The 16,001-nt window shown below is 40.6% G+C and overlaps 1 protein-coding gene across 2 annotated transcripts in view; it reads left to right on the forward strand.

The window, feature by feature from the left end:
• Window positions 1-16,001, forward strand: part of mvb12ba (multivesicular body subunit 12Ba) — a 171,043-nt gene that overhangs the window by 33,240 nt on the left and 121,802 nt on the right. For both annotated transcript variants that reach the window (XM_060841079.1, XM_060841080.1), the window contains exon 3: window positions 4,270-4,377. In XM_060841079.1, the coding sequence (XP_060697062.1) occupies window positions 4,270-4,377 (108 nt within the window). The remainder of the gene's footprint in view (window positions 1-4,269; window positions 4,378-16,001) is intronic.

Here is a 16,001-nt window from a genome sequence, read left to right on the forward strand (position 1 = left end):
GACTTGTCAGTTGCGTTCACAACATTTATTAATGTGCAGGGTCCTGTTCTTTGTAGACAAGCAGAACATGTCGCTGCATTACACATGTTCCAACTAAACAAAATAGTTGATGGCTATTTCCTGGTTAATGCCTTTGATCAAGAGATTGTCCTATCTGATAACTGCCTAGCTTAAATTGATCTTTTTTTAGTTTGATTCTACAGATTTTATAGTCTGCCTGTTTAGAGATATTATTATACACCTAGAGCAGGTGGAAATTGAACCTTGGCCCAGAAGTAAGAACTCTACCATTATACCACAAGTGCCTTCCTGGCTTAAGTTTAAACAAAGCTTGGCAATTAACTATCATTTATCTATTGGTGTATTCACCATGGCAACACCTCCAGAGTCATGCTAGCCAGCCACTCGGAGTCAGTGAGTACGGAAACCGAGCCCTCGGTCCAACTCATCCAGGCTGATCAGGTTTCCAAACTAATCTCATTTGCCTGCCTTTCGCCCATATTCCTCTACATCTGTCCAAATGTCTTTCAAATGTTGTAACCACTTTTTCTCTGGCAGTTCATTCCACACACGAGAGCCACCCTCTGTGTGATCAAGTTGCTCCTAGGGTGCATTTTAAATATTAAACTGATGTCCTCTAGTTTTAAACTTTCTCCTCGGATGGGAAGATCTTTGTTATCCATTTTATCTATACCCCTCATGATTTTATAAACCTCTGTAAGGTTACCCTTCAACCTGCTATGCTCCAGTGAAAAACAGTCCTAGCCTATCCAGTCTCATTTCAATCTCCTAGACAATTAGGAGGTACGTTTAACTAACGTCCTACTTTTACATTTCAATCTCCTTATAACTCAAACTCTCCAATCCCAGTAATACCCTTGTAAATTTTTCCACTAAATAATATCTTTCCTAAAGCAGACAACTAGAACTGTATATAGTACTCCAAAAGCGGTCTTACCAGCATCCTGAACAATAGCAACATGATGTCCTGACTCTTATACTCCAGTGGTCTGAGCAATGAAGACAAGCATGCCAAACACCACCTTTTACTACCCTGTCTACCTGCATCGCAGTTTTCATGGAACACTATGTACCTGAACCCATAGGGTTCTCTGTTTGACAACACTCCCCAGGGCCCTACCATTAACTGTGTAAGTCCTACTTTTGTTTGTGTTACCAAAATGCAGCACCTTGCATTTATCTAAATTAAGCTTCACCTGCCACTGCATGGACATAACTCAATCTAGAAAATTGCACAAATGATAATGTACCATCTGCAAAACATTGGAGTAACAGTCTTTTATTTATTTTGTATGCTTTGTCCATGTGAATTATATCAGTCATCAGTAATTCAGGAATAGGAATAAATACCTGAAAATGTGCTGACTGTGATTGCAAATGCAGAAATTGTGCAAAATATGAGCAACTCCAAAAGGCTGATCAGAATGGTGCTTCCCCAAGAAGTATTATGTAGTTCTTTTCCTTGTGAAAATGGTTAAGTAGACTAGTCTCCGTCTTGGATTGTTTGCAAACAAATTTTATTTAAAGTACAGAAATGAATGTACCTTTGTAAAGGAATGCTTAAGGTTACTCAGTCATTTCATTCAACCAATCTTGAGTTCTGATTGTTTTTTAAAAGTTCCATTTTGCTAATACAAGTACTTTTTGGATTTTTTTTAGCGCAAAATTGCCTTTGTAGTCTCTGGAGCTGTCGGTCCAGTGAAGCTGTGAAGAACAAGGTGTATTGTGGTGTTCTAAATGTTGGTTGTGTTAGTTGAGAGAGTTGTTTTAACAAATATAATACTGAGATGAAATAATGGTGGTTTTAAGCCTGTCACTGATGATGTTGGGCATGGAATTGTTTGAAGTCACTAGAAATATTGCACAGTATTAAGACATTATTTTTCTCTCTTTCTCTGTCTCTGTCTGTGTGTGTCTCTGTCTGTGTGTGTCTCTCTCTCTTTCTTTCTCTCTCGCTCTCGCTCTCTCGCTCCTCCCTCCCCCCCTCCCAACCTCACATTGAAATAATCTTGATCTTGCTGGTTTCTTTTCCTTTGAATGGCAGAAATGTGTCTCTGCCACTCTTTTGCAAATCAATGTAAATGGTCTCTTTCTGAGACTCACAATAAAGGTAGACCTTTTTGAAATGAAATAAATAATGAGCAGCTCAGTGTTCTAAATAATGGAAGCTGCTATTTCTGCAAAGTTGTATATCTGTGCATGAAAATGATACTAGTGGCCTGGTTTGCATTGTATATTTGGTGCTTGGTTCATGTTACTGTGCTGTAACAGGCAGTGAATTTCCTTAGTGTGATTATCAAACCATTGCTTTGACAGTTTCACCCTAAAGTATGTATGTCATGTTGGGTGCTTTTGTGAAAATGATTAGTGTGTGCGAATGCTTCAGGTATCTGTAGTCTCAGCAGAGGCTAGAGCAGAGGTTCCCAAACTTGTTGCGTACTCCCTTCCAGAACAGCCAGCCTTCCAGCATACATGTTTAATACTTTAAACTCCTAGTGCCAGAGCATTGAGCGCATTGTGCAAGCTATATTTGAAACACTGTCTTATTAGTTCCACTTGCCACTAATGTAATGGCTGAGGTTGTTTGTTTGAGCTTGCTTGCATACTGTTTGCAGTGATTCGTGATTGTTTGAAGTGGAAGTTGGTCAGATTAGGCTTCACTGGCCAATAGCAAACTCTCTTTGTGCTCCATGCTTGGGTGAATGAAAATTGTATTCACCTCTGCACCTGCCTGTTCCTACCAAAGCAGGTGACTCCTCCATTTCATTTAATTTCATTTCATTAAGCAGTTTTTCACATTGTTGCCAGTAGTCTGATTTATTGGTTAACATTCTCACTACTTACTGCATTGTATGCCAAATAAAGATGAAAGGAGCAGCATTAAACCTTGCAAGGAGGCAGCCATGACAAGGCCCAAATCATTTTTTGTGCGTGTATATAAAATACCAAGTCTACAACATCCTTGTGTTTACTCAGATAAACTTCTATTCATCATTATTCTCTGACTCCTTTTTTCCTCAAGATGGTTTTGGTCGAAAGTTAGCTTTGTCTTTTTAATTTCCCCTGGACTGCAACAAATGCAGTTCTTGATAAGGATGCTGGCATCTTAAGAAATAATGAAAATCCCTTAATTACTGATTACTCTGTTTCTTTGTCTAAGTTAGTTGATGATACGTTTTGTGAGGCAGACACCAGATTGCAGAGATGTGGACATGTTAAGTGAATGGTTACAAGGTGGTAGATGGAATATAACATGGGCAATTGTAATATTATTCACTTTGATATTTAAAATTGAAAAGCCTTTTTAAAGAAGTTGTGAAACTTTGCAATTCCCTGTCAATAGCTCCCTTGATAACATATACCCCTTTCTCACTAATTTTCCTTCCAGAAAATCTGTAAGTATAAAAAGGCAAATTTTTGTTTGAATATATTACTTGTGTTATTGTTTTGGATCTTCAGCCCACCAACATGATGCCTTTCTATACTAAAAACCTTTTCTCTCTGTGCTACCTCTATTACCTACCTATTCATATATCTGTCAATTTCAGTTTGAATGTTTCAATAAGTAGATGTAATTGTGCTGTCTGTGTTAACTAATGAGTATTAACCAAATCTAGTTTTTAAATTGAATAAAGTATTTTCTTTTCCAGATTAAAGAAAGATTGCATGTTTCAGTTTCATTTTTGAGGTGGACCGTGTTAATTGTACTATAACTGTAAATTGAGATTACCCACGTTACAACATCTCCATTTCAAAATGAATAGTCTGATGTGTGTAAATTGCAATTACCATTGTCAATTGTGTAAACTGTGCTTTCAAGACTGGTGACTAACAGTAGTCAGAAGCAAAACCATTCTTAGCACATCTCATTATTTTCTCCTATGTTGTTTCATAAGTTGTCAACATAACACAATATAAGCATTCCCTGACATGGTTTGAATTTTAAGTATATGGTAATTTTTTCCACCATTGCCAAGCACCATCCATTCTACTTGCCCACAAATGTTGTAAAACTTGCAGATTCCTTATCAAAACCATTTGCAATGTATCTTGAGGCAGCTGTGCCCTTGAAGACTGTATTTTTTTAAGAAGCATTTTTGTAAATAATTTTGTACAATGTCTGATGGAATGATTTAATGAGATGCAGTATGATACAGTCAGTGCTAATTAGGGAAAGTAGCAAAACTCGCTGTACATGAATCAGCTTTATCCCACCTCATATTTGCACATGCTGTCTTGTTCTTACAGATTTCACAAACAGCAGATGGTTTGGATGCTGACCTCTGGAAGGACGGCTTATTTAAATCCAAGGTCACAAGATATCTCTGTTTTACGAGATCATTTTCTAAGGAGAATGTAAGTTCAAATCAATGACCTCGTGCTTGTGATTTTATAGCAGTTGGTCATGAAAAATGGAAGCCTGTGTAAATGTATTAGAGTACATTTCAGTAACCAATTTAGGAGCACTTATTACAAATATAGTGGTTTCAATAAGATGGTAGAATGCCATGTAATACTTTCTTAAATTCAATTTATTAGAATGAGGGTCAAAATATGAAATCACAGTTCAATTGCTTTTGCTTTGCCAGTTACAATTCACATACATATATTGTGTAGCTTCAAATTTTACTAGGTACAGCTTTTTAAATATATAATCAATAGTGTACTGAAATGAAGAGTAACAGCCTTTGTTTTTGGTTTGGTGCAGCTATGTTATCATATTCACAACTTGAGTGCAGAGTGCATTGTATATGAAGCTTTTACGTGTCTTTTTGAAGCCACTGTTATGAGATAACCAGGCAATCTTAAGTAGAGGTCTAAAAAGAATCGTTGCCCCATTAGTTGAGGTATGCCTAAAGGAGAGTAGGGAAAAAAAATTGCAGAGAGGTGGTAGCATATTATAAGTCTTGAGTAGAAAGGTTTCCTCCCTTTGAACCATTCTGTACACACCTGAAAGGGCAGGCAGTGAACTTGCTTTCAGAGTTTTGCCACTGCTTTTAACTAGTGCAATTAACTAGCCCTTGGACTTTCCTTTTTTTCCCTTTTATTCCACTACAGTCTGCCATGGGGAAGCACGTGGCCTCATGGATGAGACTGGGATCTTATGGCAGTGAGAAATATGGGAGTATGTGGCTTAAATGACCATGTAGGCTAAATTTATGGTCAGTTAAAAATTTTGAAGCTGAGATGAATGTCAAAAGACATCCTTGCATCTCAGTGTACAACTATGTCAATTGTTATCTGCATTTTTCTTCCAAGCTACTTCTGAGATGGGCAAAGCTGAGAACTAACTAAGTTCTTGGCTAATAAAGATTCTGTGTGGAATGTTGGAAAAGTAATAATTATTCATTTTTATTCCTGATTGTGCACACCTGTGAAAAGTTGAACAAACCATTAGTGTACTGTTCATGTTGACATGAAAATTTGTGGTCTGCAGTCTGTTCAGTCCTCTAATCGCTTCCACATGTCTTACTCTATCTCACTGAAGAATAGTGACCTTTGCTTTTTATTAGAACAATTTAAACTATGTTTTTATTCTCTAAAATCTTAATAAATCTTTAATATTAAATTGCAGGTTTTGTCTGGAGTGTTTTGGTTAGTCATTTTATGAGGTGTATCTGGTTATTTGGTGAGGAGTGCATAGGTGTAGTCTGTACTGAATGTTACAGTCAAGTTTTAAAGTTACCAATTGTTACCCACAGTTACAGATAGCACTTTTTTTTTCAAAACCACTTCACAAAACATAGAGCGCCCTGTAAGGGAAGGGAATGGCATGGAGATTATCTAGTAGGTATGGGAGGGGGTGCATAAGATATATGAAATGGTAAATGGGGATGACATAGAAAGAAGGGATTGAATAAGGATGATACACAGTAGGTTAATGAGGTGGGATGGATATGGCATTGGAATGGAATGGGGTGGAGCTTTAAAGAACATTGTGGAAGTAAAGTTAACAAATAAGACCATTAAGACATAGCAGAAATTAGGCCATTCAATCATGGGCTGATAGATTTTTCAACCCCATTTTCCTGTTTTTCCCTTTAACCTTTGATCTCCTTGGCAATCAAGCACAAATGTTTTGTCTCTGCCAGTTTAAATATATTTGAAGCACGCACTCACAAGCTGTGCATTAATCTGTATTTGGTGAGTTATGTTCCTATTTCAAATTTCCATCTGTTGTATGCTCAGTATCACTGTCTATTAACCTTTTACTGTGTAAGTGATTGAAAATGTTGCTGCTTGATATCTTCGAATTCTATTAGACTTGATGCTGATTTTCTGACTCTACGTCCTCCAGCATCAAACAGGTAATGTGGGCTGTGTCATGGATATATTCAGTACTGCAAGACATGTCCATTGTTGGTAGTAAAAACATATGACACTTTCCAGTGGTGACAACCCACACCAGTGATTTACAAGTTTCCATTTTTGGAGTTTTTTTTTGTTTTGTTCGAAGCTTTGCAGGCTGACATATGCTAATACTGCAATATGTCATCAGCTTCAGTCAAAAGTCCTTCAGTACACTTTCTTCATCATGACGAACTACAGCTCCTCTCCTCCTACAGGGTGCTCTATGTTTATTGTGATGCTTAGCCAACAGCAGCACACACCAACCTGAGTTACATGGCCTCGATCTTGACCAAAACTGGTAGATGTCTTCAAAAACTTCTCAACTTTGCTTATGATGATTTGAATTGGTGTGGCTCCAATGTTATTTTCAAGTAACAAAAAGCTACAGCAACCTTCATTTGCTTGATATCAGCCTCTGGATTTAGCATCTGTCTTCAGCCTGCTTGTACTTCTGTACTGAACTCATCATCTCCTGAACTCTGATTACTCTGTTTCATTTTTATATTGTTTTCTAGCAGAGCTTTTGTGGAGGTGCTGGTGTTGGACTGAGGTGGACAAAGGTAAAAATCACACAGCACCCAGGTTATAGTCCAACAGGTTTATTGGAAGTACTAGCTTTCATAGTGCTGCTCCTTCATTAGGTAGCATTAGAAAGAGGAGCAGGAGTAGGCTATTTGGCCTATCGAGCCTTCTCTGCTATTCAATAACATTATGGCTTATCTATTTGTGGACTCAGCTCCACTTACCTGGCTGCTCACCATAAACCTTAAATTCTTGTCCAGTAAAGGAATTATCTTTACCTTAAAAACCTTCAGTGAGGTAGCCTCAACTGATTCATTGAGCGAGGTGGCAACTTTCAGAGATCTGTGTACATGGACACCGAGCTCTCTCTGCTCATCTGCACTCCCAAGAATCTCACCATTAGCCCAGCACTTTGCATTCCGATTACTCCATCCAGAGTGTATCACCTCACACTTGTCCACATTAAACTGCATTTGCCACCTCTCAGCCCAGCTCTGCATCCTATTTGTGTCTCTCTACAACCTACTACTCTTGCTAAATCTATTCTTCATCTCGCCTATCTCTTCTTTCACCATGATCTACCTTCCCCCAAAATATTTCATTACTTGGGTTGTGTCGCCTTGGGCATTTCTTCTCTCTCACCACTTCCAGCTGTCTGAGCCCTGCACCCCTGAATTCCTTAAAATATCTTTGTCTCTGCACCATCTCCTTTTCCACAAAGACCTTCATTAAAATCCACCACCTCATTTACTGTTTTGTTCATTCACTGTCGTCTCTCTGCCACTTTTGAAGTGACATGGGAATTTGAAAGATACTGTTTAGACTCAGAACCGTTCCTGAAGGATATCTCTTTCGGCTTCACAAAACTCAAGCCAGTTGTATCTTTTGCTAACTGCTTTTAAACTGCTCGGTCAGACAGTACTTAACAATAAGGCTGTGTTAAGAATTAGTATTTGAAGATTAAAGTATGAGTGTTTAATTGAGAATATCATTTCTGCAGCAGTCACCAGCATGCTTGACATGGAGTGAGCTTTTTTTTGATTCAATGAGTTTTTAGCTCATTTCACCTAATGGTATAATGATCTCACAAATCTACTTCAATAATACCTTGAATGAACTGAATGAGCAGCAAAACCTCAAAGTTGGTTACCTGACTGAATGCATCTACAGTTTAATAGTTGTTGGTGATATGACCTTTTTATTTAATCTTTTGAAGGCTTGGGCCTGTTCATAGGAATGGATTTTAACACCCATCTGAGTGATCATTTATGATCATTCCAATATCTCTAACATCAGCAGTACCTCTTCAACAACATTCCACTCCAACAAAATTTAAAAGCATAGTATTTTTGCAGTTAAATTGGCCTACCTATTATCGATAAGCTTCTTATTGTAAGTCAGAAATCCACTAATGCTTTTGTTTTGCTGATTTCTAATAAAACTGCAATTGATGCTTTGTTCAAGCTAGATAATCAGTTGCCTGAATGTTTAAATTTGCCTCAATGCAAAGACTGCAGTTGCAAAGAAGAAAAGCACAAGAATGCAAAAATAAATCATTATTTATCAGTTGTGTATTAACTGGCAATATTTCCCTTGATTTTTTTATATGAAAGGGTTTAGCATGGAAGAAGGAAGTTGGACCTTTGCCAGGAGAGAAGAAAATTCAAGTTGCTGGAGCAAAGTGTGATTGAATAAACTGTTCTTAATATAATTTCCAATAGGAAGCAAGGAAATTGCAAAGTGTGGAGAAGTTTAGCAAGATTTTTGCTGAAAGAATGAATGCAACTGTTGCAACAGATCGTAGAAATATATCGGTGGCTATTTGCACCTTCAAATGTTAGTTGAAGTGCCACGATACATGCCCTTGGAACATGTTTGAAAGCAAGTGTGCCAACGTGCATAAAACTGGCAAAGCTTAGTGGGGCACAGATAATTGATTTTCTGGCTAGAAGATGGAAAACAGTGGAAAGTAGTAATAAAAACCAATAAAGGTATGGATTAATATATGGGCAGCCAGATTGAATCTGTCTTTCATTTAACTTGTGTATGTACTTCTAAATGTTAACTAATTGCACCAGAAGACTGGCAGAAAGAAATTGAGCAGTTTCCGTAAGATTCTAACTTGCCCATCATAGTTCAAGGCAGTGATGGTTTTAACCAATGTGCCTTGTTAATGTACTGCTAGTTCATGGAAAATCAACTGCTATGCCGTCAAACATTTGACTGGTCTTGGACATGCAGTGATATTTGCAGAGATATAGGGTACAGGTTTTTCGAGGGCCTTACCTTAACAACTGGATGTGCATAGCAAGGAAAGCCTTATCTCTCTTTTGTAGGCTTTGAAGGAAGACTTGCCCAGAAGGCAAAGTTTTAAAAAAAAATCTTGCAGTTTCAAATTCGAGATCCTCTTCTCAGATTCTTGCTCAGGCTGAATGTTAGCTTTGGGGCCCACACCATAAATTTGTCATTGCACCCTAATGAGCTCACTCATGACTTGCATGGGTGAAACCAGCCTGTCTTGAAGCATGGGTCTGAAATTGAATATTTCTGCTGGTTAAGTCATGTGGGGCATTTTAACTGCCCATGTTAAAATCTATCCATAGGTGAAATTCCATTCTGCCCCCCACTCCCCAATCCAGGGCTAAAGAGAGAAATTATGGGCTCCTTTTAGCTTCTGACTTTACAATGTACTTTAGGCCCTATAGAATAGAAGAGTGCAGAATAGAAAGAGGTCATTCAGCCGATCAAGTCTGCACCAGGTCTTTCTAAGAGGAATCCGGTGCTTAAACATCTGTATCCCTCTGCTCCCCACCTACTCATGCATCTGTCCAGCCGCATCTTAAATAAATCTATCGTGCCTGTCTCTACTACCTCTGCTGGCAACGCGTTCCAGCCCCCTATCACCCTCTGTGTAAAGTACTTGCCACGTGTATCCCCCGTAAACTTTTCACCTCTCACCTTGAAAGCATGACCCCTTGTTATTGAATCGGTCACCCTGGGAAAAAGCTTCTCTCTATCTACCTTGTCTATACCCTTCATGCTTTTGTCCACCCCAATCAGGTCCCCCTCAATCTCCTTTTTTCGAATGAAAACAAACCTAACCTACTCAACCTCTCTTCATAGCTAGCACCTTCCATACCAGGCAGCATCCTTTCTATGGTAGGAGGATAGGGTAAGACTATCAATGAAGGGGAGAAGGAGGTGCTTACAAGGTTGGGGAAGCAGAAAAAAAAAGAATGGACGTTTTTAAACCTGCAAGGTGGATAAAGAACTGGTTGAGCAAGATAAAAGAACAGGAGACAGAGAGTAGTAGCTGAAGGGAGCTTCTTGAAATGGAGAAAGGTGACCAGTGGTGTTCCATAGGGATCAGTGTTGCGACCAGATATCCATAAATGATCTGGAAGAGGGCGTTGTTGGTATGATCAGCAAATTTGCAGATGGCATGAAGATTGTGGAGTAGCAGAAAGCATAGGGAACTGTCAAAGAATACAGGAGAATATAGATAGATTGGAGAGTTGGGCAGAGAAGTGGCAGGTGGAGTTCAATCCAGGCAAATGTGAGGTGATGTGTTTTGGAAAGTCTAATTCTAGAGCGAATTATACAGTAAATGGAAGAGCCTTGGGAAAAGTTGATGAGCAGAGAGATCTGGGAGTTCAGGTCCATTGTACCCTGCACTGGATAGAGTGGTCAAGAAGGCTTATGGTATGCTTGCCTTTATCGGACGAGGTATCAAGTGTAAGAGCTGGCAGGTCATGTTAAAATTGTACAAGACATTTACAATACTGTGTACAGTTCTGGTTGCCACATTACCAAAAGGATGTGGACGCTTTGGAGAGGGCCCTGTAGCATTATGTCAGTGTGTTCTCTCATTTGGTATTTTGGACTCTCGGCAAAATTAGAAGAACTTCTCAATATCCTCAATTATCAAGCCTTTGGTAACCTTGAGCTACAACATGCAAGGAAATCATTCATTTATAGACTTCACAGTATTTAAATTGGCAAAACGCAACAAGCATAAATTAGTAATAAAAATTATTTTGAAAGTAACTCTCAGCGTCTCTTTATATTGAAGTGTCTGTCATTTTAACACACCACCTGCAGATTAGTGAGGTCACAAACATCTCCATCACCATATGGGCAAAATGTTTTAACCAGATAGTTGCAACCATTTAACTGCATTTCTGATCTTCATTTAAAGATTGACATGTTGTTCATAATATTTCTTAAGTAGTAGCTACTGAATTTATGCTGTCTTATGTTGCAGATTTCACATTTATTTGCAAGGAATTCCTTTTATCTCAGTAAATACAAATTCCCTGGCCTCTGGTTAGATGAGAATTTTTTTACTTGCAGGTTTAAAAGCATCCATTCTCTTTTTTTTTCTGCTTCCCCAACTTTGTAAGCACCTCCTTCTCCCCTTCATTGATAATCTTACCCTATCCTCTTACCAACATCCTCCTTCCTACCTCTCACTTGCGGCCTGTTCCTTCTGCTACCACTTGCATGTGCCTCCATTTTACTCCCTCACCCCTTTCCATTCCCCTGGAACCCCAGGTCCAGCAGGCCACCTAAGGTCTGGCTCCTGGTGGCAAAGCTACCGGCCTGGACTCAGTCAGCAGTAACTCCAATGATTAGTCCGCAATAGGCATTTACGTATGAGCTATTTTCACCAACTCCATCCCCCAAACCACATGTTGGCCCTGTCTGTAGCAGCATGTGATTGGAGGAATATTAGGTTAGAGAGACAGTATTTTGGTTTGAGCAGTAGATCAGTGTTGCTATGGTACAGTGTTTAGCACTGCTGCATCATTGCCAGAGACCTGGGTTCAATTTCATCCTTCGGTGACTGTGCATTTTTACTGTATCTGTGTGGTTTTGCACTGGGTGCTCTGGCTCCTTCCACAGTTCAAAGGTGTGCAGTTTAGGTGAACTGATCATGCTAAATTGCCCTGCAGTGTCCAGGGATATAGAACATAGAACAGTACAGCACAGAACAGGCTCTTCACCCCACGATGTTGTGCCGACCATTGATCCTCATGTATGCACCCTCAAATTTCTGTGACTATATGCATGTCCAGCAGTCTCCTTAAATGTCCCCAATGACCTTGCTTCCACAACTGCTGCTGGCAACGCATTCCATGCTCTCTCAACTCTGTGTAAAGAACCCCCTCTGACATCCCCTCTATACTTTCCTCCAACCAGCTTAAAACTATGACCCCTCGTGTGAGCCATTTCTGCCCTGGGAAATAGTCTCTGGCTATCAACTCTATCTATGCCTCTCATTTTCTTGTATACCTCAATTAGGTCCCCTTTCCTCCTCCTCTTCTCCAATGACAAAAGTCTGAGCTCAATCAACCTGTCTTCAGAAGATAAGCCCGCCAGTCCAGGCAGCATCCTGGTAAACCTCCTCTGAACCCTCTTCAAAGCATCCATATCTTTCCTATAATAGGGCGACCAGAACTGAACGCAGCATTCCAAGTCCAGTCTAACCAAAGTTTTTATAGAGCTGCAACAAGATCTCACGACTCTTAAATTCAATCCCCCTGTTAATGAAAGCCAAAACACCATATGCTTTCTTAACAACTCTGTCCACTTGGGTGGCCATTTTAAGGGATCTGTGTACCTGCACACCAAGATCCCTCTGTTCCTCCACACTGACAAGAATCCTCCTGTCCTTAATCCTGTACTCGGCTTTCAAATTCAAACTTCCAAAATGCATCACCTCGCATTTATCCAGGTTGAACTCCATCTGCCACCTCTCAGCCCATCTCTATCCTGTCAATGTCCCGCTGCAGCCTACAACAGCCCTCTATACTGTCAACGACACCTCCAACCTTTGTGTCGTATGCAAACTTGCTGACCCATCCTTCAATCCCCTTGTCCAAGTCATTAATAAAAATTACAAACAGTAGAAGCCCAAGGACAGAGCCCTGTGGAACACCACTCACTACAGACTTCCAGGCAGAATATTTTCCTTCTACTACCACTCGCTGTCTTCTGTTGGCCAGCCAATTCTGTACCCAGACGGCTAAGTTCCCCTGTATCCCATTCCACCTGACCTTCTGAATGAACCTATCATGGGGAATCTTATCAAATGCCTTGCTGAAGTCCATATACACCACATCCACAGCTCAACCCTCATCAATTTTTCTAGTCACATCCTCAAAGAACCCGATAAGGTTTGTGAGGCATGACCTGCCCCTCACAAAGCTGTGTTGACAGCATTCAATCAAGCCATGCTCTTCCAGATGGTCATAAATCCTATCCCTCAGAATCCTTTCTAACACCTTGCGATCGACAGACGTGAGACTGACTGGTCTGTAATTGCTGGGGATTTCCCTATTTCCTTTCTTGAAGAGAGAAATTACATTTGCCTCTCCCCAGTCCTCAGATACGACTCAAGTGGAGAACGAGGATGCAACGATCTTCGCAAGTGACGAAGCAATCGCATTTCTCATTTCCCAAAGCAGCTGAGGATAAATCTGGTCTGGGCCTGGCGACTTGTCAATCTTAATGTTTGACAAAATTTTCAGCACATCAGCTTCCTCTATCTCTATCCATTCCAAGATGCACACCTGCTCTTCAAAGGTTTCATTCACTACAAAGTTCCTTTCTTTCGTAAAGATAGAAGCAAAAAACTCATTTAGGGCTTCCCGTACCTCCTCAGACTCCACACACAAATTCCCTATGCTATCCCTGATCGGCCCTACTCTTCCTTTGACCATTCTCTTATTCCTCACATAAGTGTAAAATGCCTTTGTGTTCTCCCTAATCCGTTCTGCCAAGTGTTTCTCCTGCCCCCTCCTGGCTCTCCACAGACCATTTTTGAGCTCCTTCCACGCCTGCCTGTAATCCTCTAGAGCTGAGCTTGACCCTAGCTACCTCTACCTTTTGTAAGCTACCTTCTTCCTTTTGACGAGAAGCTCCACCGCTCTCGTCATCCAAGGTTCCTTTTATCTTACCACTTCTTGCTTGTCTCAGAGGGACATATTTATTCATCACTCGCAACAACTGTTCCTTAAACAATTGCTCCCAGTCCATGCTTCCTAACTCACATCTAATCGCATCATAGTTTCCTCTTCCCCAACTAAATATCCTCCCATTTTGCCTAATCCTCTCCTTCTCCATAGCTATGTAGAATGCGAGGCAGTTGTGGTCACTATCACCAAAATGCTGTCCCACCACAAGATCTGATACCTCCCCGGCTCGTTTCCGAGCACCAAGTCTAGAATGGCCTCTCCTCTCGTCGGCCTGTCAACGTACTGAGTTAGGAAACCCTCCTGAACACACCTTACAAAAACAGCTCCATTCAAATCTTCTGCTCGAAGGAGGTTCCAATCAATATTGGGAAAGTTAAAGTCACCCATTACAACACCCTTACTACATCCACGCTTTTCCAAAATCTGCTGACCTATGCTTTCTTCAATCTCCCTGCAGCTACTGGGGGCCTGTAATTAAACCCCTAACGAGGGGACTGCTCCCTTGCTGTTCCTAATTTCCACCGATACTGACTCTGTAGGCAGACCTTCCTTGACAATGGAAGCTTCTGTAGCTGTGATACCTTCTCTGATTAGTAGTGCTACACCCCTCCTCTTTTTTTTCCCCCTACCTATTCTTTTTAAATGCTCCAAACCCTGGAACATCCAGCAACCATTCCTGCCCCTGAGAAGCCCATGTCTCTATGGCCACAACATCATACCACCAGGTATTGATCCATGCTATAAGTTCATCACTTTTATTCCTGCTACTCCTTGCGTTAAAGCAAGCACACTTTAACTGATCCCTTGGTTCCTTCCCAGGAAAATCCTTCCCACTAGTTGGTCTACCTCTTGCTATTGTCTCATCTGCGTCAACTCTTACCTCCAGTATACAACTCAGGATATGCAGGCTAGGTGGATTAGCTATGGCAAATGGAGGGTTACAGGGTCTGAGTAGGATGCTGTTTGTAGAGTCAGTGCAGACTCAATGGGCTGAGTGGCATTTTTCTGCATTGGAGAGATTCTATTATTCTGTTCATCCCTCATGTACAGCGATGACTTTGCTCTGATTGCAAAGCTGCCTGAACCTGGATCCAGGCACTGTTTATTTGCAATATGTATGCTCCCTCTTCTGGCTCCTGCCCCAACCCAAGAATTTGCTCGAGGTTGATCTTCAACTAGCTTATTCTAAAGTTGTTGTTTATTCTTCTCTTTTGAGTGTTCATTGGTGACAGTTGTTTTAAGACCCGACTATTGCAGCGTTCTCTATCTTCTGACAATTCTAGTTCTTCTAAACGTCTGCTGACCCGATCCAATTCTATCCCATCTGTCCTTACTGATTATCAGTGGCCATATACATTCCAACTTAAAATTCTCATTCTGCTGTAAAAATCCCTTCAGGACCTCACGCCTTCCTATCGCCTCTACTTCTACATTCTGCCGTCTTCTCTCTCCCACAACTCCTAAAGTATACTAATTTATGACCAAACCTTTGGGTCACCCATTAGCACAGGTTTACCTTTGTGTACACTATTGACATGCCATCACTTATTTTTTGCTTACCTCTGAACTTCCAGATTTCTTGCTTATTGGCGTCTCCCACACCCACATCCCAATTAGGTCTTGCAGCTGATTTATGGCTTTCAATTGTTCGTCCCAGCTCTTTATCCCACTACTACTCTTGTAGCTTCCACTAGCATCATTCTTGCTTTGCCAAACACATTCCACCTATCCAGAATTAGAAATAAATCTTCTCCAGCTCATTGGCTAACTTACCAACTTCCAAGTAGGGTTGGTAGAGCTTATGTGATTTCTTCCAGTCATTGTGTGCCTGGTACGATGGTAAGATGGCTCAGTGGTTAGTACGGCTGCCTCACAGCTCAAGGGAGCTGGGTTTGTTTCCATCTTTGGGTGAAGATTTAAGAGGCATTTAAATGGGTATATGAATAGGTAGGGTTCGGAGGGATATGGGTCGGGTGCTGGCAGGTGGGACTAGAGTGGGTTGGAATATCTGGTCGGCATGGACAGGTTGAACCGAAAGGTCTGTTTCTATGCTGTACATCTCTATGACTGTTTGTCTGGAGTTTGCACGTTCTCTCTGTGTCTGTGTGGGTTTCTTCCAGTGCTCTG

The sequence above is a fragment of the Hemiscyllium ocellatum genome, chromosome 21 (assembly GCF_020745735.1).
Source record: "Hemiscyllium ocellatum isolate sHemOce1 chromosome 21, sHemOce1.pat.X.cur, whole genome shotgun sequence".
In the NCBI taxonomy this organism is placed as follows: Eukaryota; Metazoa; Chordata; class Chondrichthyes; order Orectolobiformes; family Hemiscylliidae; genus Hemiscyllium; species Hemiscyllium ocellatum.